Source organism: Scatophagus argus, chromosome 7, assembly GCF_020382885.2.
Source record: "Scatophagus argus isolate fScaArg1 chromosome 7, fScaArg1.pri, whole genome shotgun sequence".
In the NCBI taxonomy this organism is placed as follows: domain Eukaryota; kingdom Metazoa; phylum Chordata; class Actinopteri; family Scatophagidae; genus Scatophagus; species Scatophagus argus.
This window is the reverse complement of record NC_058499.1, coordinates 17706541-17730017: the sequence shown is the minus strand read 5'-3', so window position 1 is coordinate 17730017 and position 23477 is coordinate 17706541. Positions and strand designations below refer to the sequence as shown.

General features: G+C 40.1%; 5 protein-coding genes across 12 annotated transcripts; 2 read left to right on the top strand and 3 right to left on the bottom strand.

The window, feature by feature from the left end:
* Window positions 1-79: 79 nt before the first annotated feature.
* On the bottom strand, window positions 80-4233 carry slc15a5 (solute carrier family 15 member 5). The gene is made up of 9 exons (XM_046395513.1): window positions 3882-4233; window positions 3242-3464; window positions 1936-2105; window positions 1613-1833; window positions 1344-1530; window positions 987-1175; window positions 709-840; window positions 478-586; window positions 80-221 (listed from the first exon to the last, which is right to left on the bottom strand). The coding sequence occupies exons 1-9, from the start codon at window positions 4231-4233 to the stop codon at window positions 80-82; spliced, it is 1725 nt and encodes a 574-aa protein (XP_046251469.1).
* Window positions 4234-6209: 1976 nt separating this feature from the next.
* Window positions 6210-9464, top strand: ccdc34 (coiled-coil domain containing 34). Of its 6 annotated transcripts, none has more exons than XM_046394016.1 (7): window positions 6210-6317; window positions 6686-6996; window positions 7128-7272; window positions 7496-7603; window positions 7754-7912; window positions 8022-8151; window positions 8818-9464. In XM_046394016.1, exons 1-7 carry the CDS (start codon window positions 6288-6290, stop codon window positions 9018-9020), a joined length of 1086 nt encoding a protein of 361 aa, XP_046249972.1. In that variant the 5' UTR covers window positions 6210-6287; the 3' UTR covers window positions 9021-9464. The 6 variants fall into 6 exon arrangements, with proteins under 6 accessions (XP_046249972.1, XP_046249970.1, XP_046249973.1 ...); XM_046394014.1 differs by having other exon boundaries at window positions 6211-6317; window positions 6718-6996; XM_046394017.1 differs by having other exon boundaries at window positions 6231-6346; window positions 6718-6996.
* Window positions 9465-9581: 117 nt separating this feature from the next.
* Window positions 9582-13327, top strand: LOC124061788 (ras-related protein Rab-19). 2 transcript variants are annotated; one of them, XM_046394022.1, is made up of 5 exons: window positions 9582-9805; window positions 10344-10442; window positions 11020-11202; window positions 11664-11847; window positions 12732-13327. In XM_046394022.1, exons 2-5 carry the CDS (start codon window positions 10392-10394, stop codon window positions 13004-13006), a joined length of 693 nt encoding a protein of 230 aa, XP_046249978.1. In that variant the 5' UTR covers window positions 9582-9805; window positions 10344-10391; the 3' UTR covers window positions 13007-13327. The 2 variants fall into 2 exon arrangements, with proteins under 2 accessions (XP_046249978.1, XP_046249977.1); XM_046394021.1 differs by having other exon boundaries at window positions 9617-9805; window positions 11020-11208.
* Window positions 13328-13334: 7 nt separating this feature from the next.
* Window positions 13335-17488, bottom strand: hdhd5 (haloacid dehalogenase like hydrolase domain containing 5). Its single transcript, XM_046394013.1, has 8 exons — window positions 17110-17488; window positions 16320-16535; window positions 16106-16218; window positions 15560-15653; window positions 15436-15469; window positions 15132-15306; window positions 14834-15022; window positions 13335-14687 (listed from the first exon to the last, which is right to left on the bottom strand). The coding sequence occupies exons 1-8, from the start codon at window positions 17266-17268 to the stop codon at window positions 14264-14266; spliced, it is 1404 nt and encodes a 467-aa protein (XP_046249969.1). The 5' UTR covers window positions 17269-17488; the 3' UTR covers window positions 13335-14263.
* An 804-nt stretch (window positions 17489-18292) lies between these two features.
* ccdc77 (coiled-coil domain containing 77) lies at window positions 18293-23306 on the bottom strand. Of its 2 annotated transcripts, none has more exons than XM_046394011.1 (12): window positions 23220-23306; window positions 22037-22085; window positions 21392-21578; window positions 21147-21289; window positions 20793-20889; window positions 20585-20675; window positions 20242-20333; window positions 19938-20086; window positions 19457-19718; window positions 19123-19248; window positions 18840-18992; window positions 18293-18595 (listed from the first exon to the last, which is right to left on the bottom strand). In XM_046394011.1, exons 2-12 carry the CDS (start codon window positions 22069-22071, stop codon window positions 18449-18451), a joined length of 1482 nt encoding a protein of 493 aa, XP_046249967.1. In that variant the 5' UTR covers window positions 22072-22085; window positions 23220-23306; the 3' UTR covers window positions 18293-18448. The 2 variants fall into 2 exon arrangements, with proteins under 2 accessions (XP_046249967.1, XP_046249968.1); XM_046394012.1 differs by having other exon boundaries at window positions 20242-20330.
* Window positions 23307-23477: the final 171 nt, after the last annotated feature.

The window sequence follows — 23477 nt, the reverse complement described above, 5'->3', positions numbered from 1 at the left end:
CAATTTTTCAAGTTAGAGTTTTTGACACAGTAACATGCAGCGCCAGCGCCACTGACAGTAGGGCTGGTGATGAGGACGGTCATAAAATAGATTCAATGGAGGTGTATGTGTAGGAGTGATCCACAGTGTCATAGAAGCGCAGACAGGCCTTGTAATGCAGCAGCTTCTCAGTCAGAGGGCTGATGGTCAATGCTTTACCCTGCACGCTCAGGTCTATGTACCTGGATGACATCAGAATAACAAGAAAGCACACTCAGAGTCACGAATACACAAGTTTGTAAGGCAACACAGAAGGTGACGATTCATTTAACCAAAGTTTCTTGTTTTCCAACAAAGTGCCTTAAACAGCTGCTGAAAGGCACTTACAATGGACTGCACTGAACCTGCAAATGAGTCACTAGCTGCAATCATGACAGTGTTCGTTATGCACAATGAATAATTATTCTAAAATTATAAAAATTAGAGCTAACATTGTACCTGTAAGACACCCTCCAACACACAAAGGTATTAATAGCCATGAGTGTGGCCAGCAGGAAGAAGAATCTCTCCAGGTTTCCATCATGCAGTGTGTTTGGATAGAAGTTACCTGTAATGGAGTATCGCAGTGGTCATATCAGACATCTGATGCCAAAAATTATTAATTATTTTGTTTCTCAATCACATTTTCCTTAGAAGAAAACATGCATTTAGTATTTGTATTCAGTTCACCTCCAGAGAGAAAGTACACCAACTGAACAATGAAGGCTCCCAGAAAGCAGCCCCCTCCATAGGACAGAGTGAGGAAGTGCAGGGAGATCCCTCTGATGTGGCCTGGGGTCAGCTGGAAAGAAATGAGGGAACCTACCAGAGAGGAGGCGACAACAGAGATTTTTGATCATCCTGCTGTGTAATTGTGACAGGCAGGGCAGCATGCCTGAAGAGTGATGGTTGTTTTTTTTTATAATTTGATAAAAAATTATTATGGACACTTTAAGTCTGTCACTCACATGCAGGAGTGACAAGAGCCTCTGCAAGACCAAGTAGGATGTACTGAGGAGCCAGCCGGAAACACGGCATGGAAGACACTTGCAGAACTTTTCCAGAGAGAGTCTGCTCCACCAGAGGGTAAGCCTTCCTCTGCAGCTCAGACAAGCCTGCCACCAGGACCGACAGAGAGGCACACACATGGCCCAGAGCTGCAAGGGGAGGACAGACAGGGAGGGGTGATGAGAGAGGGGGCTGCAAAACAATTACAGAAGGAAAGAGGAAGAAGAGTGAGAGAGACATAAAGGCATTTAGGTGAAGACATTAAAACTACACTTGCATTAGTTGGGGCGTGCATATGTGCACATAGAAATACTTACTGATGACTTTTGCAGGTGCCAGTGGAGTTTTTCCCATAGAGAGGTAGCAAGACGTCACACACTCGATCAGTGGGGCTAAGACCAGCAGAGGCAGGATGCTGATCACATTCATGGCCCCAATGGGCAACAGGACGTCGTTTAGGTGAAGGTTTGAGTTCATCGTCTGTATGTAGTAACCTGAGGGAATCTGGAGGAAACATGTTCTTAATATTGAAAAAAATCCTTTTTCATGCTTCATGATAAATCACATCACATTCCCAATGACCTGCCTGTGTGATGCAGGCTCTGTACAATAGCTGAAGTCCGTAAAGAGGGAAGAGCTTGGCCAGGACTTTCACGTTCTCCACATGTGTTTCACTGTAACGGCCACCATTGTTCTCCTTGGCTCGGTCCAGCCAAGATGCTACATCACCACTCAGGTGGCGATAGTGGAGGCAGCACATCTGTAAAGAGTTCAAGAAAACTCCCAGTGTGGTCAATAATGATCCACCTATGACAGACACAAGGAGGACCACAATTAAGTCTTTGTATGTGTTTATGTAGTGGGTGTATTTTCAAGGATTTTTCTACTCTTCTTTCATATGTATATTACCTTTCTTGGGTTTGTAGGTGAGTTTGCTCCGCAACATGTGTATGGCCATTAGGGCCAGCAGCACAGAAGTGAAGGGGATAAGGAAGCCCAGATTTTTGGCCACAGACTGCTGGATGTAAGCAATACCCAGAAACACCACAGTGGAATTCAGGTTGACCAACCAGTAGAACCTAGACATGAATGAAACAAATATCACACTCACAGGGTCTTCATTTAATGAGCACGTTGACTCCATCATTTAAATCCATATGAAGATATTGCAACAATGGGACAAATCGCCATGACTTTGGTGATCCTCTGATCATCAGGGAATTTTAATTTGACAGATTACTGTCAAGTACCTGAAAAATGACAGCAGCACAGCTGTTGTGTATACAGCTAATTTGTAAATGCTAGCTGTCCAACATATTATACCGGCTAAACATCAGCATGTTAGCATTGTCATTAGTATGCTAATGTTACCATTTAGCTCAAAGTGCCACTATGTCCTCTAGCAGCGTCTGAAGGCCCCCTGTCACCATCCTCCTGTGTCACGATTGTACTGAGAACTGTGGATGCCTCACATGGATCTGACACATTATGCATAATTGTTTCTAGGGGGAGTGATGGATGGGTGCAATGATGACATCATCCCAGAAAGATTTCTATATTTACCAACAAGATACTGTCATGTGGTCATAGTTTGCTTCACTAAAGAATCATACAGAAGTGTCATGGAAAGTAACTGAGTATATTTACTTAGTGAAGTACAGTTCTAAGGTAGCTGTGTTTTACTTGAACAATTCCATTTTATGCTACTTTATACACGATATAGACAAATGTATCCAGAAACACCTCTGTCTGCGCACGGTTTTCAGGTGCTGAACCCCCCCGCCCCACTACCATGACGGACAAGCGGTACAGAAAATGAATGAATGAATGAAGAATTACAGTGCATTTTTATCCATTAATCTACCCAGGAATATGAGTATATTAGTAAAGCAGAATAGCCTTTTCCAGTTTCATCATCAAATATGTATTACACACAATGATGCATCAATGATTTTAATCCCATAACAGAATATGGCTCATACCGGAGGACTGGCAGAAACTGAGTACAGCATATTTGTGGAAATCTAAGAAGATGCATTTTAAGATTTTAAATATGACCTATTACCTTAACTCCCCTGTAGCCCAGGCCCCACTTTACAAAGACTTCTTAAGGAATGATGAAACAGATCATAATAACAATATCAGTGGAATGTTTGGAGTCTGATTATTGGTTATGCAAGTGAATGACTTTTTTTGGATGGCAGACACCACTGACCAGTTGAAGAAGGACAGGAGCTGGTGCTGATTGTAGCCCTGCAGATTGTAGGCCCCCATAGGACAGAGGATGGCCCGGATGCCACCGATGCCCAGTGCAGCAGCCAGGAGGCCAGTGTAGAACAAGATTTGTTGCTCCCGAGGTTCCAGCTGGTGCGTCATGTGATGAGTGTCAATGTAGAAATCTTCAAATGGGAATGCAACCACAGGCAGCATGGCTGTACCTAAGAAGTAGCATGACAGACAGAGGTCATGGCATGTAGTTGCAGCTAGATTTCAAACACAAGTGTGATTTCACTAAAGCAAGTCCATGAGGAAGCGCCTATAAAGAGAATTACTGAGACTGCAGAAATGAGTTCACACTCACAGTGTAGGCAGATATTCATAATGATTAATATGTCAGATGATTTTCACATATTCACATAAATATCTTTGAAAATGTCTTTTAAACTGGAACATTTGACCCAGACTAGATTGTTGATCAACTGGAACTGCATTTTTTTCTTCACTTAAATAAACAAATCAGCAAAAATTGAATCAAGGAAAAGTGAGAAAATCCATAAAAACTGACAAATTATAAAAAGTTGTTTTAAATTTCATGACATAACACATTTGACAACTTTTAGCCCATTGTGTCTTACCAAAGAAATGAAGGAAAGCACACAAGTACAGCACCTTGGTTCTTCCCAAGCAGGTTTCTGCAAACCACCCAACCAGAACAGGGGTCAGGGTGCTGGCTCCTACAAAGCACAGATTGACTGTCGCTGCCAGGTAGTTATCATAGCCTAGTTTCACAGTGCAGAAGAGAATCATGTTGCATACAATCCCAAAGAAAGTGAATCTTTCACACAGCTCCACAAGCAGCACACAGATGATAACTTGGAGCTTCTTGCGGCACTTCCTTGGTGGTCCCTGGTCTGGACAAGGGCTCCGAGAGAGTTGTGGCCTTTGGCTTCTGCCCTCTGGCAGTGTCTGAACGTCCCCTGTCACCATGCCACCTGGCCAGCAAGCTGGCTACTTTGCTGTTTGCTTGTCTAGATGCAGCCAACACTGGACCACACATAGCTCTGAATGCCCCTCAAGGATTGGTCCAGCAGAGAGCTGGAATCCCTCACTTTGGTGTGACTCTGGAGCTGGACTAGAGACACGTAGGACGAGACACACCTACTTGCATTCTGCACGTGCTGGTGGCTGATTATTCTTCTGTGTCATGATCTTACTGAGAACTGTAGACACCACACAGGGGTCTGACACATTATGCATAATTGTATCTAGGAGGAGTGATGGATGGGGGCGATGAAGAAAGCATCCCAGAAAGATTTCTCTAATTACCAACAGGATACTGACATGTGGTTGTAGTTTGTTTCATTAATGACTTGCACAGAGCTGTAGTGGAAAGTAAGTAGTATTTACTGTACATTTTTATGGTTTCTGTATTTTACCAGAGTTTTACCTGAATTTTATTTTATGCTACCTTTATATTTTTCCCACTACATAGTATAGATACACTACTATATATACTACTATAGAGTATATATTGTACTTTTACATCTACATCTATTTGACAGCTTGAGTTACTGATTACTTTGTAGTTTCAGATTATCAATACATAATAACAACAAACATAAATCATTATGTATTTCTAACATGAAATTACCCGGTAAGATGAGTGTACTCGTAGTTAGTACATTAGTACATCACAATGATGTTTACCCTTAAATGCCTCAATATTTATGACATTTATCTATTAACATAATATGTATTATTCTGAAATGGGCCATTTAAGCAGTACTTTCACTTAAAGTATATTCAATGTTACTACAAATGCTGATTTTGATGCTGATTTTGAACGCACACTTTTACTTGTGACTGAGTACATCTTCACTGTGGTATTTCTGTTTTTACTACAGCGGTACTTTAAATGAAATCGTGTTTATCTGTAACACAATAATTGTTTCATTGATTAAATGATAAAAAACGACTCCAGAACATATGATGTTGTCTAAACAGTTGGCTTTAATATTAAATGACAGAAACCAGCAAAAAATAAAAAATAAAAAAAATAATTTAGTGCTGCAGGTAATTACAGACACTCACAAAATGTCACATCACTTTGTGAGGGCAGTCCTTCAGTGTATGATTGCATTTTCAAACGCCTGTTGGTAATTAGACCGACAGTGTTAAGTGGGAGTGAGACATAGTGCATGGGCAGTTTAAATTCAACTGGGTCAGAGTTGCTAGATAGACAACAACTGCTTGCCATCAAAGTCGGAAATAAGCTCATTGTCTGAAGCATAATCTAGGCAAACACTGAAGAGAGTAACACTGGAATAAAATAGTTCATGTTTAGAAAACTCAAAGACGCAATGCCAGTTATAAAGCATGTAGTATCCAAATTGTTTCATTTATTTCACGTTTTCCCTCAGAAGTATTTGGCGTGACCAAGTTGCATCACCTCAAAAGTCCTCATTAACTTTCGTTCATGAAGAGACATGACCTACAACATCTCGCAAGCTAGTGAAGAGAGAAATTAATGATCTAGCTTTTGAATTGTCACAAGATTGTTTTTCATAGGTATAAATATTATTCTCCAGATGTTTACAATGTGTATATTTAGGAAGAATTTTGATAAAAACATCAGTTAAAGGTAAAACTTAGAACTTTACTGCAATTGTAAAAAGAAAAAAATAATAGTTTTTGTTCTGCAAAAATAAATTGCTGTCACATCCCCAATAAGGTGAGATATGAAAAACAAGAGACAACATGAGAGCACCAGATAAATAAAGCAAATAATACAAAAAATATAACATATAAGAAAGAGAGCAACTGAATGAAAAGAAATACCATTCCAAACATCTTTGAATTAACAATAAAGAATGTCATTGACCCGGACAAGAATATATACTCTGACATATGCAACTAGTTGCAAAAGAAAAACTGATAATGTTAAAGAGACAATCGTTTGTTAAAGCGTCAAGCATCACCATGGACACAGCGTGCAGTTTAGCGTGGGCGTGGTGTATCATGGGAAAAAAACTGTTGTTTGCATGCAGATCAGTTACAGCGTCGGCAAAACAGTGAGTACTGCTGGCAGACTTTTATTCAGGTATACACACAGAGGTGGCTACAAAACGCTCATAGTGCTTCTAGAGGCAGCAAGAGACATTGCGGACAAAACGCTACAGAGTTAGATAATACTTAGCAGCATTAACCGTTCGTTGCACGCTTGAAGGTACTACTTAGTATCAAAGCTAAGTTAGCTAATCGAGGCTAGCTGTTAGCTGCTATCGCTAGCTTCACTTTGCTAAAGTATTATTCATGTCAACTATTCATGTCAGCTTGTTTTCAAGCTGTTGACATAAATAATAAATATGCACCACTAAGTTGTCTTTGTGTATATGACACACTAAGAAGTTAAATATGTTTATTTGGCATTGTTTAACAGACAAAGTTCAGCGATTGTGTTCTTCGAAGCAGGCATCGACCAGTCATGCCTGGAGGGAGGATGCCGAACTGTCCTGCCTCTGCGTCCGAAGGCTTCAGTTCGACCCCTGTCAAGACTAGACACGGGGAAGACTTCCACAAATCCAAGGACATGGGCGACGGTGTCCTGTCGGACGACGAAGATACCTTTTCTCTGCTCTCTCCTATCTATCATGACAGTTTTGACAGCGATGAAGACCTGGAGGCCAGCCCAGTTCAGCAGACTTCACCTAGGCAGAGCGACAACTCCAGAGTCAGCGTTTCACCAGTCAGGTGGGTTACTGCTGACTTTTTCGAGGTAGAGCTTCTTTCTTTCTGAAGAAGAAGAGCACACAGACTGATTGCTTCAGACTGGAAAAGTTAAGTATATAATATGTACAACCATAGATTTGTTCTTGTTATAGATGCGAACTACCACGAACACCTTCAGAACAGATATTGAATGCACCTGCGGAGCCTGCAGGTTCATCTGCTCTCAGTGCATGGGAAGTGTGGCTGGTGAACAAAGCCAAAGACGACCGTCTCAAATTGGAAAAGAAAGCTGAGGAGGCAAGCTTTAGTTACTTAATAGTCATATCACTATAATTAGAACTATAACAATCCTGTAACTGCTACAGCAGTTATAGTGCTAGCTATAGCAGTTATGTAGTCCCTTTGCTTTATGTATAATGCTAAACATATTTCCTTCTTATTTCCAAATTACTTTCAACACACTTTTTTATTACATTGTGTCAGAATCTCTGAGTAGAACATTTTGTATTCTTTGATTTAGGAGGGGAAACTGAAGCAGAAGAAACAGCAGCAAGAAAGGGAGCGGGAACAGAAAAAGATTGTCATGGAAGAGAAGATCCAAGAATGGCTCAAGATGAAAAGAGAACAGGTGGACAAATGCTAATTTAAACTCAGCAAAACAACACAAAACCTTAGAGTGGATTGAGTGTAATTTGTCATAAATGTGTTTATTTACACAGAAATGTCACACTGTTTGACTGTGACACACCTGTTATTTGTTTGCTTCTTGCAATCTCAGGACAAACGCAAACAACTTGTTAAACAGAGTAAAGAGGAGGAGGAGATTCAGCGACAGCAGGAAAAACAGAGAGAGACTGAACAGAAAGCTCAGCAAAAGTACAAAAACTGGCTACAGAAGAAGAACCAAGAAAAAATTGAAGCAGAAAAGAAGGAGAAAGTAATGTGGATCTTTTATAATTATTCTGCTTTTAATGATAAGATTTTTACGTTAAATATTCTTAAAGAATAGCAGAGGCAGAGATTATGATCCTTTTCTTTCTTGGCAGGAGGAAGCTGCTCTAAAGTTGGAGCAGGAGAAGGAGCGCCGCAAGAGGGCAGAGGAGAAGTTTAGAGAATGGCTGGCAAAAGCCAATGAAAAAAGTAGAGCCAGTCCCAAATCACCTTGCTGCCCAACAAGTAAGGTCATTTCAGCCATATAGGAATTATTAACTACAACCTCGATTCCAAAAATAAGTTGGGACAATGAGTAAACTCAGTTGACAGCGGTACAAATATCATATTGATTTACCTCAGAAATTTAATTGATTTTTGTTAATATGTGGTTATTCTGAATTTGATGCCAGCAGCACGTTTCAGACAAGTTGGGACTGAAGCATCAAAAGACTGGGAAAGTTGTGTACTCAATAAACACGAGCTTGGAACAGATTCATTGGTAACATGTCTGGGTATGAAATGGACATCCTAAAAATGCTCATTTGTTCACAAGCAAGGATTGGATGAGGTGCAACACATTTTAAAATGCACAATTATATAAAGGATATTGCAAAATGAGCTTGAGGAACAGTAAGCACAGTTCATTGGCAAATGATTGCATTCTGTTTTTGTTTTTGCACAACATCCCAGACTTTTGGAATTGAAGTTGTATGTTTACTCGTGTTTGGATTAACTGACACCATATAACAAAATATATAAATGGTTCTTCATGTAAGATGTCTTCCAGGAGCAACACTAATATAGCCCTTTTTATGTTGTTTTAAGACTCCATCGCGTGTTTTTAGATTACTGGTTTTGTGTGCTTTGCTGATATTTGTATCAGTATTGTATTGGTTTGTTTTCTTCCAGGTCCATATGACAAATCCTACCCATCACCCAGCTTCTACAATCCGATCCCTTGGAAGCCAATTCATGTCCCTCCTCCAGAAAAATCCCAGAATAAGACATGTGGCAAGAAACCTCAGAGACAACAAAAATGCCAACAAAGCCCCAGCGCTGCTTTTAGACTGAGAAACTCTGCAAGTGGAGGGCTGTTGCTGCAGAGGAGATGACAAAGCAGACTGACGTCTGTGACTGTGAATGGTAGCTTAGCCAGGGCTCAAATATAATTTCACCACGACTCATCCACACCACCACAGCTGCTGAACTGAGACTCTGCTGAATCACAGGAGTATTTCTGTTCTCTAATATGGTCATGGTAATTAAGACATGATACCTTTTCCTTGGTTTGTTATATTTTGCTGGCCATTGGAGCAATGTTGTAATAATGCACTAGTTCTTTTTAGATTAAGGGTAAGGATGTATGAATATTTGGGATTTAGATTTTTTGTGATTTTTCAAAGATGTTAATAATTATTTGTGACACTTCCACTCCATAATACTGTACTGTCTAGCATAACTGTTGGCTAAATTTTTAGAAGACTGTAATCTATTTTGCATTATCCTGTAAATATAAAATTCTTGCTATTTGGATGAAAGAGACACAAGCAAAGTTCTTTTTCCCTCCTGTTGTTATTTTATTTGTGCCACCAGTAAGTGGTCAACAAAACGTATTTCATTACATTTAATAAGGCATCAGCCACACACAACCACACGATAGAAAGATGGAGGGTGGTGGTCACAACCAAAGATAGACCCAGCTTGGTCAAGTGCCCCTCACACTCACACATTGTTCTGTGTCCAGCTGTGCCTTGTTCTTCTGTGGGCTGAGATGACGACAGAAACAAGTGAGGGGGTGGAGAGACAGACAGAGAGAGAGAGACTAAGTGATTCAGATTCAGAGCAGTATGTTCATTCTCTGAACATCTCACTGTGATACCAATGTATGCAGCCTGAGGTAAAATAATTTCAATTACACTTTATTTTAGATTAGCCTTTAGTTAGTCCTTAACCACATTCAGTCACTTTGTTGTCTTTTGTTCTTGCTCTCATTCTTGTTCCCTGCTCTCAAGCCCTTTCTGTTGTTGCCTGCTGTGGAATGTGTTAGTTGACAGTAGTCAGTGAGGGGGCTCATAATGTAGGGCATTTTTAAATGTTAAAAAAACATTCTGGTGTCCAATGGTCAACTGTTAAGACGGAGACGTTAGGTGTTGACATTCTGTCAGGAGTAGTTTTTAGCTCTTTAAGTTGTTTGCCCTGGGGTATTTGCACACTGAGCCTTGTTAACAAAACCTGCCCTCATGAAGACAAGGTTGTGCTCAAAGTCATCCAGCACCTTTTTTTTTTAACCAACTTAAAAATGGTAAGTCCTAATCAGTTTGTTATAAAACCAACTTGAGCTCAGTATTATCTTAATCTACCTACCCCATCACATCTACATATTAATGCCTGTGCCAGTGCTTCAGGTCACTGAGTTTTATTTCTGCCTCTTCCAGGTGTTGTGTCCTGTTACAGAGCCTGTATAGAAAAATCCGTTTCCCAAGATGCAGTGGTGTAGGTGGGCTGGCACTTGGAGATCACACCTACCGGGACAGGTGAGGGGCATGTCTGTAATAGTCTGAGAATGAACGTGGTGGTGGGGTATAGAGGGCAGAAGGAGTGACGGTGCAAAGGGCAGAACTACAAGCTACACTTGCATGAAAGACGTAAAGACTGCAGTGGAGGGTGTATTGTAGACATGGAAACAAGGAACTTTTTGATGCTGACTTTAACTTGCTGTCCAGGACAAAAGGGATTTGAATCTACAATGGAACTGAGTTAATTTTGGAGCTGTTTTCTATTTCCTGAGTAGAACGTGTGAATGCAGTTAAAATGACAGAAGAAGCAAGCTGTTGCAAATAAGATGATTCAAAAATTTGTGTTGTTTTTAAATATCTGACTGGAATGAATTTAGCTCTGGATTGCACATTACGCTGGTTGGTGAATCAGGTGAAAACCTGATTTTCCCCTTTTTTTCTGACAAGGATGTGACTGCTGTTTCTGTAAATAGTCTCACTTATTATTGACACAACTTGGAAGGAACCAGTTCTGTTAGGTAGAGGCACAGAAGTCTTGGATCTATTAGCCTCAGTCTGTGTTTTTTGTGTATATATTCATCCCAATACCATGCAGTCTGCAGCGCCGGAGATTGAGGACTCTTTTGACTTTCTTTTTAAAATCATCCTGGTCGGAGATTCAGATGTGGGGAAGACTTGTGTGGTCCAGAGCTTCAAGTCTGGTATATTCATAGAGAAGCAGCAAAACACCATTGGGGTTGACTTCACTGTTCGTACCGTGGACATCGATGGGAAGAAGGTAAAGGTAGGCAATGTTGAGTTGTTTTTTTCATGGTTTATCTCAATTCGGTTTTGGTCAGACAGATTGCAGACTGCAGTTTGTAATGTGAAATGACTGCAGTTAAGTTTAGGTTTCTTTTAATGTTATTATGGGTTATATCATATGATCATATATTAACAAAAACACGTCCATGTGAGATGTGTCTGTCCCCTTGCTCTTGTAAGTCAAGGTAAATGATCCTTTATTTGTTTCAGTTAATAAGCGTTTTCTTTTTCTCTTGTGAAAGAGGAGTGGCAAATGCTATCATCTGTGTGTTAGCTTTCTGGGTGTGTTAATTTGTTAACTTCATGGATCTCTACTCCGATCACTTTACAGTATGTGTGAATACCTTTAACATTATTTTCTGCATATACTTTGCTGATATTTTGTAACCATTTCGGTCATATTGGATTAAGCTTTGTTTTGTGTTTTTATTGCAGATGCAGGTGTGGGACACAGCAGGACAAGAGCGCTTCCGCACCATAACTCAGAGCTACTACCGCAGTGCCCACGGGGCCATGGTGGCCTATGACATCACACGCCGCACCACATTTGAATCTGTTCCCCACTGGATCAGGGAGGTGGAGCAGTATGGAGCTGCAAGCGTGCTACTGATCCTCATTGGTAAGCACAATGAAAACAAGTTAGTCATATGTTGGTTAATAAACCCTAAAATATAATCCTAGACTGTAATTGTAACTGTAAAAAGCAAGTAAAGGACACAAGACCCCAGTAGCACATATATACCTTTAGTACCCCCTGATCAACGCTACCCTTTATATTCCAAGCATGTGTGTTCCACTTATTTTCTCCACTTATTAGCTTTCATCCATTTAGTCCTGCCAGCAGATGGCGTTCAGGTGTTAAGAGGTGACTCAGCAAGCCAGTCTGTCACAGCTGGTAGTTCACTGGTTATTGTGACAGTAAATACACACCAGTTTGATATCTTATTTGTGTGTTTATTGTTGTGAAAACAAAGTCAGTTAATCGCAGGTGGAAAATTAATCTGCAGATATTTTCATCAGCTAAGTGTTGAAGTTTTCCATCAACAAGTAACTCTGCTTGTAGCTTCTTCAGAGGGAAGTTTTGCTGCTTTTCATTGTCTTTAATCATTGTAATAACAGTATTATTTGGGTTTTGGACTGTCAAGCTTAAACAATTAGTTGACTAAACAGTATGTAAAACAACAAAAAATGATACAAAGACTTTTTGATAACAAATTAGTAATCCAGTTTTTCAAATCAAAACAAAATCCTGCTGCAGTTTTTTTTTTAAATGTAAAGATTTGATGTTTTTCTTGTGTGCATATTTGATATTAAACTGAATATATTGGGGTTTGTACTAGTGGTCTCTGGTTAAGTTGTGCAGCTTTTAGAAATAGATTATAAATGCTGATAATTAAAATAGCTGTAATTTTTTTTTTTTTTTAACTTTTTTTTCCCCTTTGATAGTATTGGCCTGTGTGATAGCACATCAAACACTCAGTACTGTTTTGTTCATCACTGCAGGTAATAAGTCGGACCTTCATGCTGAAAGACAGGTGTTGTTTGAAGATGCCTGCACTCTGGCGGAAAACAACAGTGTGCTGGCTGCTCTGGAAACTTCAGCCAAGGAGGCCCAGAATGTGGAGGCTGCCTTCATCCTCATGGCCCGGGAGCTGCTGGCACGCAATGGCATGAACATGACAGAAGAGTCCCTCCAAGACTCGCCTCAGTTCATGTTGAGTGACAGCTCCCACCCAGTCCAAGGCACTGTGTCCTCAGATAAAAAGTGTGGGTGCTGAGCAGACTGACGCACAGGTGTGTTGTTTGAGACGTGTGGAAAATGGTGGTGGTTGCCTAAAATGTGTCTGAAGAATTCCTCAGAGGAAGTAAGTTTATTTACATAACCCTTGTTTTATGAGCAAATGTGTGTGTGTGATTGTAAATATTGTACATGTTTAGACTTTTATTTATACAGTTAGCGGTAACAGGTTTTGAATGGCAGTTGCATATCAAACATATTTTGTAATCTTCTGAGAATAACTGCTGCTCAGTGTGATACTTCACTGGAGGACTACTAAAACTGTAGAACAATATACAGCATGTGTTCACTTGACAAATAACTTTTTGTGTCTTTCATCCTTTTTAATTGTTCTTTCATACACTATTGCTTTTAGAGTACATCCCCAGAATTCCACAGTTTTAACAAGCAATCTAAGTCATTTGCAAGTCATTCATCATTATACCTGTCAGTTACAACCAGAACAAACAAGCGCTTGATGAATTTTCACAGGTGCTGCAATTATAATATGTGATGATTTTTTTTCTTATTAAGGTCTGCTGATACAAACATTCACACAAACCATTCGCTGGACTTTCATAACTAAAACTGTTTGACAGAAAAATAGCACCTTTTTCATTTCAGTCAAAACTGTGCTACGTAGTATAATTCTGACAATTTCACAAAATAACTCTAAAATAAAATTACCATACTCTTAAGTGAGACTTAAAACCAAACAGATGAGGTACTAAACTGAAACCTGGCAACTTAATCTCATCTTTAGTAGTTACCCATTCAAGCTTAAGAACAAACTGAAATATGATAGCAGTAAAAACAAACAGCAGAACTGGTCTACTGAAGACCTGCTGTGTGTAGGAGGGTTGGAACGAAGATGACCCAGTTTGGTAGAGCGCTGAGTTCTTGACTATATAGATATACTGTATATACAGTAGGTAGGGCCATAAGAAACAGTTATGTGTGTTGTTTATGAAAAGTACAAAACACAGCAGCAGTCTGTGACACACTACCATGCGTGACTGCCTTAAAATGTTTGTAACTTTCCCATATTTAGTATTAAACTTCATATTGTTGCTTTTTGCAGCAGGTTGTATGGCACTTAAAATGTCTAAGAACTAACCACAGTAACAGCCACATCTCCCTGTGATAATCAGGGCATAAATTACAAAATAACATATACCCATAAAACTACTTGTACTACCAGTTAAGGGCTGTTAGAACTGTTTACTGGACGGCTGTGAGATGACATGATCCACTCATCCTACTCCAGAGGCCAGCCTTCCTGCTGAAAAACCAGCTCCACGGCCTCCTTTACATCCTGCACCACGAAGGATGGCTGTGTGAGGCTGGGGTCAAAGCGAAAGTCCCTGTGACCATGGAAGATGCGCTGCTCACTGACGGTATGCACTGGGTCTGAAGGCAGCTCCTGCTGGTCCCTGCTGTAGACTCCTGTGCACACCAGGATGGAGCTGCACCCCTCGGGGAGGTCCTCCTCTGCACTGTACGCACTTGTCGCTCCACCTAGTTCTGCTGATGTCATCTTAGGGGTTTCAATGACAGTTTCTGCCAAGGAATCTGCACTTCCTCCACCACTCTTAGCCTGCATCTGGGCTCTCGTACAGTGAGAAGCCTGGAGGTAGCGGTTGTAGAGGTTGGCTCCATATATGTCAGCCATGGGGTTATCACTGTAAAAAGTGATGGACAACACAAACCGCTGAAAGGATATTGTACTTCATATTTAGGCTTTTGTGATTCCAGCCTCCCATGACCCTGCATGGATAAAGCAGGTATAGGAAATGGATGTATGGATTGAAATGACGGAGTCACTCACCCTATAGCATACAGCCTCTTCACAGGTGTTGTCCAGCCAAGCTTCTCAGCCTGCTGTCTGATGAGCAGCTCAGCATAGTTGTAAGTCACCACACTGGGCTTACCGATCAGAGCTTCGTACTTCAACTCGTAGCCTGTGACCTTCTTGTACAGGCTCTCTAAGCTCACCAGGAACATACCGTGTCCAAATCTAGGAGACAGGGACATTTAGAATTACAGCACATTCAAAACTTTCAGTGATGACTCAGGGTGTGAAGTACATTCTAGTGTGTGTAGTTTTTGACAAACGCGTACTATACCTGGGATTCTTGGCCTCAGCCATCCATAGCAGGTCCATGTTACAGGCCAGGACTGGGATGTGAGGGTACAGCTTCGAACTCCAGGCATTACCTGGGTTCCCATTTGTCAGGAGTATGTCAATGATAAGCTGGAGGTTGGTCTCCCATCTGATTGGCTCACCAAATAAGATGACAGCTGTTGGAACAGGTGAGGAATTAAAGAATGTAACATGAAAAGACTGCCATACCTGTGTCCATTATAAACGGTTAATAAGCTGTCAATCAATACACATTACTAAAAGATTGACTGTGTGTGGAAACATACCATCTATTTTCCGCAAATCTTTTGAGGGTGGAATCTGCAAGACAATACACACAGTTCATAAGATGTCCAATCATTCATCAGTAACTGACCACACCATACTAGCTTCAATGAGAATAGTACTTACACTGTCTTTGGGCCTTCTATTGTGATCTACAACATCTAAAACAGGATACGCCTCCCTCAACATATCTATAGTGATGACATCCTGAAAGCCCAGGCTGAGGTTAGGCAGGTTAAAGTCAAACACAGGTGAGCAAGAGTTAGAAAACACAAAATACATATAAAGGAAACACTTCTGTCTAACAAATGATCTCAGATATCACCTGCTGTGTTGGGAAATTGACTTTGGACTTATAAATGATAAAATATCTTTCTATTGTAAGATGGTATTAATCACTACTATTCAAAAAATATCCACATATTAATTTGGATTAATGACAAAACATACAAAAGAAAATCTCTGGTGACTAGTAAAAAAAAAAACAGCAAAAAGTCTATCAAAGGGCCTCACTGAGACAGTCAGGCAGCAAAGAAAGAGTACAAAGATTAAAAACTGATAACAGGGTAGAACACGAACAAAAGTGCACTGAATAAACAGAACATGCACACTTTTAAGGTCAACATCCAGAGGGAGGGCAGAAACCAGAGTCCCTGATTTAAGACAGGATACTTGTGAGCGACCTCTTCCACAGGACCCTGTCCCGACACCAGCACGCACATTTTGTGGAACTGGGTAAACATTCGCAAAGGACTGTGTGACAGCATCACCTGGTCTGGAGATACCTGAGAGAAAGGGAGTGTAGAGAAAAAAAATTGATGAGAGAGATAAAACAAGACAAAGCAAAACCAAGAACACTTTAAAAGGTGATAAATATTCACTTTACCTCCACCTCAAGCAAATGTGACAGATGCTCAGCTTTGGTTTGCCTCATGCAGTTCCCAGCATTGGTGACAAACACCACAGGCACCTTGTATTTCCCATTGTGGTCCACCAGGTTCCTGAAGCACTGCTTGGCTTCAGGGATTGGCGTCCTGCCCCGCACCAGCACCCCATCAATGTCAAAGAGAAGCCCAAAGGAGTTGGGGCCCTGAGGAGAAAGCTGGGCCAGAGAATGGAAACATGTGCAGCATGAAAACATGTGGCTGTTCATTAACTTCCTGTGACACTACACACTAAGCACTGATCATAAGGTTGTCACTTCAGACATATGGACCTAGGTCAGACTTTGTTCCCTAAGTAGGGATGGACTGATTATCAGCCTTGGCTGATTATCGGGTCTGATATTCAGTGTTTTTGCTTAAATTAACATTAAAATGCTCTGCTATGGCTCTGATGCAGCATCCCTTTTCTGTTTGCAGTGACCACTCTGGGTTCTCTCTCAGTCTTCTTGATTACTGATAACTGGTATCAGCCCTGAAAAAACATGTCGATCAATCCTTCTCCCACAGTGCACAACTTGCAAACCAGTTTCATGGGAGAGGATAACTCACTGATGAGTGGGCTGGATAAAAAAGAAAGTAATGACAGTAATTGTGATTAAGGGGTTCTTTTCTGCTGTTACATTTCATTGCCCTAACATTGAAATAGGAGATAAACAGACAGACAAGATTCACTTTCACTTTGTCTTCTTTCGAACACAAGTTAAATAAAGTTTGAATGAAGTATTCACTTACATGGCTATAATTTCGTGAGGTCGACGATGAGGTGTTTACTTGTTTTGCTGCTCCTTCACTGCATGATTTCAGCAGCTGCCAACCTGCTCTCAAAGATCTTATTCTCTGCATTTTCTCCAGGCACTTGTGTACAAAAGCCGGCGGGTAAACAAACGACATTAAAGGACACCGCTGGGCTACCTTTAGCTTAGCTAACAGTAACAGCCTAGTGAATAAATCTGAAGACCAAAGAACTGGGTCATGGTATCTCAAACAGTGAGAGTCAATACTAAACTCTGTGCCGTCGCTTCATATCGTTAGTACAACTATCACAATTCAACACAAGAAGCAACGCCGCAATCTCTAATGACAGCGACTGAGCATGCGCACAGCCGCAAGTACAAGACAAAACTTCCAGGTCCGAGTACTACGTCACGTTATCCACCGGAAACGCTGTAGACAGTACTTCTGTAGAAAAGAAACTGCACCACTCACTGATCTCCTTCATTTACTGCGAAAACGCGGTCAGATTTAAGTTTCAATATCACAAAAACACTTCTAGAATTTATATTGTGGGGTCTTAATATGGTACATTTTGAATGAAATGTCGGAATAATACATTTTTAAAACGAATTTTTATATTTTATTGAGGAGTTTCACAAACTACTTTTTTTCTAAAGGGATATGTTCATACTTTTCCTTCATGATAATTCATAATGATATATGTTTGGTCAACTATCATTTGTCCTGTCTGTTCTGTGTTTGTTCTTTCTTTTCTCTTTTAGATTTGACTGTGTGTGTATATATATATATTGTTAAAAGTACAGAAATGAAAAAATAAGAAATAAAATCCTATGTAGCTTCTCTTCTGACTACAGCATGTATGAATATTTGCATTGTGAGAACTAAGAGTCTTCATTAATCTTGCATTTACCTCATGCCTACCTCTTGACATTTTCATTGCCATTAACTTTGCTGCACCTCTTTGAATTGAACTATTAACAACTTTATTTACTTAGGCAAATAATAAATTTAGCCGCTTCGGTTTCAGGTTCCTTGTATTACACATGCTGACTCACTGTCACACTGTCAAGTCCTTAGAACAGAGTCAACATTCATGAAAAAGTAAATCTTTGTGCTTCTGTGACAAATACAAATGTCTGCTGTGAAAAACCCTTATATTGCTTGCAGTAATTTAAAATCATCATAGGAAAATGTCTTTATTAGTCCAAAGTACAAAACAGAAATAACATTCACTCTATGTTTCAGTCATAAACACAGTAGCACGAAATAGATGACTGGGATAAGCCTCACACAGATTGTCTTCTGCAGACAGACACAAGACCTCATAGTCCATTTCTCAACTAAATCTCAGCTCATTTTCCAGTCCAAAGATCTTAGCCTTCAGCACCATCAGCTCATCCTGAACCTTCTTTGTCCTTGCGTTGGTCTGACGTACCTCGTGCAAAATGGCTAAATCCTGATTGGGCCCAATATTCAGAGTAGCCTGAAGCAGTGGATAAATATATACCAGGTTAAACAGTTTAATTGCTAACTATGATATCAGCAGTACAGAAGTCTGGAGGTGACAACTGTAACATTATTTCTAATGGGTAATAATTTATGATCTTTTGGCATTACATATTTTTTCTGTTTCCGTGATTACAAAACTACCTTATAGCAAGATGTTAATAATGTTAATAATGAAAATATTAAAAATCCTTATGATCAAGAAGTGTAACATATTTTACCTTGAGGAGTTGTTTTTCTACATCTTTGAATTTCTGTTTGAGGTGCTTCAGGTCTGTCTTGAAGCCCTCCACCTCCATGGCCCTCCTCTTCTCCAGCGCCTCGTAACGCTGAGTCATCAGCTGGAGACGCTTGGCCATTTTGTCTGAACGTTCCTGCACACATAAAGATTTCCTAAATTCAAAATATCAGCAACAGGTAACTTGGGCATCACCATAAAATAACAATCAATCAAAGATGTGCATAAGGATTTTACAGACATGAGCATCAGTCCAACCATGGTACCTTAAATATTTCTCTGCCAACATCGCCTTCCTCTCTGATCTGGGACAGTTCTGTCTCTAGAGTAATGCACTGCTCCCTGTACATCTCTGCCAGACGGTGGGCTTGTTTCAGATCCTCATGCAGTATCTGGTGAAACAGATAAAATAAATATAAAAACTCCAACACATGCCTCAAAACAAAAACAGCTTTGATATTCTATATTAAAGGGAAAGGTTATTTACATTATTTTACAAATAGGCTACATTAACAATAAAGATTTATTCAGGTCCACAATTAACATACACAGATAGCTTTAGGATAAAAACATATGGTGTTTAAAAACAACAAATCCTACCTTTAATTCCTCCTTGTGTGCCTGTTGAGACTCTGGCTGAGGCTGGGGGAGGAGCAGGGGGGTGCTGCTGCTGGGCTTCCATGTCCGGCCCATCTCTGCACCAGCAGACCCAACCTTCCTCAGACGGTTGTGGCAGGTGTCAAGTTCTCTCAGCAGCTTGTCTTTCTCCATCATCCAACTCTTCTCATGAGCCCGTGTGTCGAACTTGAGCTGTAAGAAATCTTTGGTGCTCTCATACAACAGGTTCTGGGTTCGCTGGAGTCTGAGATATCAAATGTAAAAGGAAGTGAGTGTTAAACATTAGGGTCAGGCTCAAGAATGGATTTATTATCATTCAGAGTGATAAGTATAATAATAATAATAAAAAAAGACAAAAAAATCTGTATCTATATTTCCCAAGAGATCAAAATGACAAAGAGCGGTGAGCGAGCTTCATTGTGTAGTAGTGGTGGTTAGAGAACAACTAGAGATGCAGACCCACTTGTCAGTCAGAGCAGAGAGTCGCTCCTGATCTCTGTTTCTTTGTGCCTGTGCCTCCTCTGTTTTAATCCGTCGATCCTCCAGCAGAGACTCAACCTGCTCTTTGGCCAGACGAGTCTGTTCTTCCATCTGAGCCTGCAGAGCCTCCACCTGGAAATACAAGTGACAAAAATAAAAACTTGGTACACTCATCACCAAACTCGTGGATACAGAAAAAATGGAAATAACAGCATGATGTGTTTGTGAGAAGTCATACCGCATTAAATCCCTTTACCTGCATTCAGAAAGTGGACGCCTAAACGTACCTGTAGCAGCAATGTCTGGTTAGCGCTCTTGTATTGTTCCAGGCTCTCTCCATTTACTTCATCAGCTGATTTTGTTCTCCTGCTACTCTCTGCTTAAAGAGACATGAAAGCAAAACTGCACAGTCTGTCTGGAGCAATTATTCAACTGTGTCTTCTGTGTTATGAGTTTCAGTACACAGAAAGTATGATTCATTACAACAGGTCTGATTAAACACAATAACAGTGCCAATTTCTTGGCTGAACAATAAACGGCAAATAATTACATTCACATCTTTCTTATATTATTAGAAAAAAAATTGCATAAATTTAGTCGAGACATTTACAAAAAAGAAAATTCTCAAACCTTTCCTGATCACAGCCTGTCTTAACTTTGTTGGCCTGAGATTGAGATTGTCCTCTAGTCTGGACTCAGTGTTCTTCTGTGTGACAGTGACCTGAAATATATAGTCACAATTTTTGTTAATACACAAAAAAGAAATTAAACTTTCCAGGACACTTTTTTTGTGGAAACTTCTTGAACAGCTGTTAGAACTGACGAAGTAAATGTGTACCCTGTGAGGAGGTTCCCGGTGGAAATATGTGATCTCCCCTGCATCAGGACCCACCAGGGCAAGAAGGTGCTGGATTTTCTTCCTGTCCTCCAACTCTCTGCACAAAAATGAAGAGATGCTGAGACAGTTTTATGTACAGAAGTGCCAGAGACTATATGACTATACAATACTAAAGACAAATATCAGGACCTGCACACTCACACAGGCATTGTCCCTTACTCTAGCAGGTTAGACCTGCATCAGTCAAGAACAGTCTGCCCAAGAGTTCTTTTGAGGAAAATAAAAAAACACCTGTATGTTTTTACGATGTATCGTATACCATTCTATTAGTTTCATCATCAACCGTGCACCCACCTTATCTTAAGTCGGTCATTTTCTGCATAAAGCCGCAGAGACTGTTCTCTCTCTTGGAAAAGGTAGACCTGCATGTCACTCAGAGCGTTTTGCAGCTCCACAATCTCACCCTCACGCTGTCGTATCTCCCACTGTAGCTTATGCTGGAAGGATATTCAGGGCGGAGAGAAGATGAATAAAAACAGGCGCAAATACTGAGTACCTGAAAAAGCAATGTCACAAACATGCAATTGCTAGTGTCTCACCTGGTCCTCTGAGATGCCTCTGTACTTCTCCAGCATCTGCAAGAGCTCCTCATGTTCCCCATCAAACTGGGCAATCTTCTGTCTGTAGAACTCCAGCAGCTCCCTGGAGGGGCGCAGGTACGCCAGCCGCTCATGGATGGGGGGAAGTGGGGAGTCAGGTTCTTGACCAGGGGTACGTACATTGGTTCTTTGAGGGGATAAAAATATTATTTTGAAGATGGAAGAGAACCATTTTGCCAACCAATGTACTATGGCACACATCTCATATTTGGGTAATTAACACCTTACCCTTCCCACTAAACAAGTAAAAGGCCTGCAGTGTCTTTTAACATGATAACACAAGGGATTTTTCCCTATGCATACACAGAAAACATCTGTAGCAAATCTTATAAATAAGAAATGAAAATGAATGATTACCCAAACATTTAAACCTATTTAAGGAGTAAGGCTAAATCCATGAGGGATAAGACTTTAACAGCGGGGGACCAGAATGACAAAATAAGCCCAAGCATCATTCAGGGAGATTACAGTTAATAGCATCTCTCCCACTCATGACAAACACTCTCAGTACTACAGCAACATTTCTCTTGCAGTGGGACCACAAAAATTTCTATCCTCCTGTGTGTGTTGACTACATGATCTTACCTGTGTGGTGTTGCTAGTTTTGTAGGAGATCCCATTCCAGCACAAAACACTGAAACAATGAAAAAAAAACAAAACAAAACAAATAAACAAATAGTGGCTGTCATCAATAGCGCAAAAATGGCTTGTTGTTGCAGGTCTAAGATTTGTATGCTTACTGCAGTCAATTATGTAACGAGATGCAACACAGACACAACGCAAGAAAGACGGGTCAGAAGCAGGCAGCTGTGCATGGAATCGACATACAGAGAGGTCAGCTTTAGGCGCCCCTGTGAGAAATCATTAACAGTCAAATACTGAAATATTTAAAGCATGAGCTCTGTTGAAGATAGAGCTGTAACAATCAGTCGATTGAAAGAAACAGTTGCCAACTATTAGCAAGCAAATATGCTGAACATTTTTTGAGTCCAGTCTTTTTTCTCATTTATTATAACAAAATAAGTTATCTTTGGATTTTGGACTGTTGGTTGGACAAAATAAGCAATTTAAAGACATAAATCTGGGCTCTGGGAAATTGTGATGCGAATTTTTCACAATTTCTGACGTTTAATAGACTAAACAATTAACCTTTAAAATAATCATCAGATAAGTTGATGATGAAAATAATAATTCAAGACAGTTTCCATCTTTCGACATCTGGTTTGGGGTATTTTGTTGCTCAAGGAAACAGTCTATTGCAATTCACTAAATGTAAACAAATAAATGATGTGACGTCTCATATGTAACATTAGAAATATGGCCATTAAAGTTCCAAGGAAAATCAATTTAATTTATTTCTACTTTAATTTTACATTCATTATGATATCTTATAAGATGAATTACGGCACGTATTTCAGTTAGTTCTTCGGCGCCAGGACGAGCGGGACATTTGAAGGGACAGGCTTGTATTCTTATAAGATTTTAACGCTTTGAACACATATTCAGTCAAATGACAACTCAACTCTTTCGGGCAGACAGAAATTATAACGTCAAGCTAATGCAGGAGGAAAAACAAAATAGGCAGGTCCTTGCCCCTGCAAATCAATGTTTGTCTGCCTTTCATGATATAAAGTTACTGATTGTGAAACTAACATAAAATAAATTCAGAATATAAAAGTACACCAACGTAGCTATAGTAAATTTATAGATCGTTTTTCGATAACATACCAAGACATATTTCACACAATCACACGTTTTAAAAACTCACAGATATTCAGTCAGTGAAGCACAGTTGTTCGTTGCTACCAAGCTTTTAAACGCCGGAAGTTTACGCCTCTTCTTCTTCTTCTTCTTCTTCTTCGTGGAAAACTAAAGAGAAGTACATCTTGGTTCGCCAACTAGCGGCAGACTGTGCCACTACGTAAGGAGTAAAGAAGTTATGTAGAAAAATTCAAGCCAATAACCACATAATTTGGAAGGCCAGTTTTGTAGAGGTTAGGGTAGTGGGTAACTTAAGTCTTAAGTC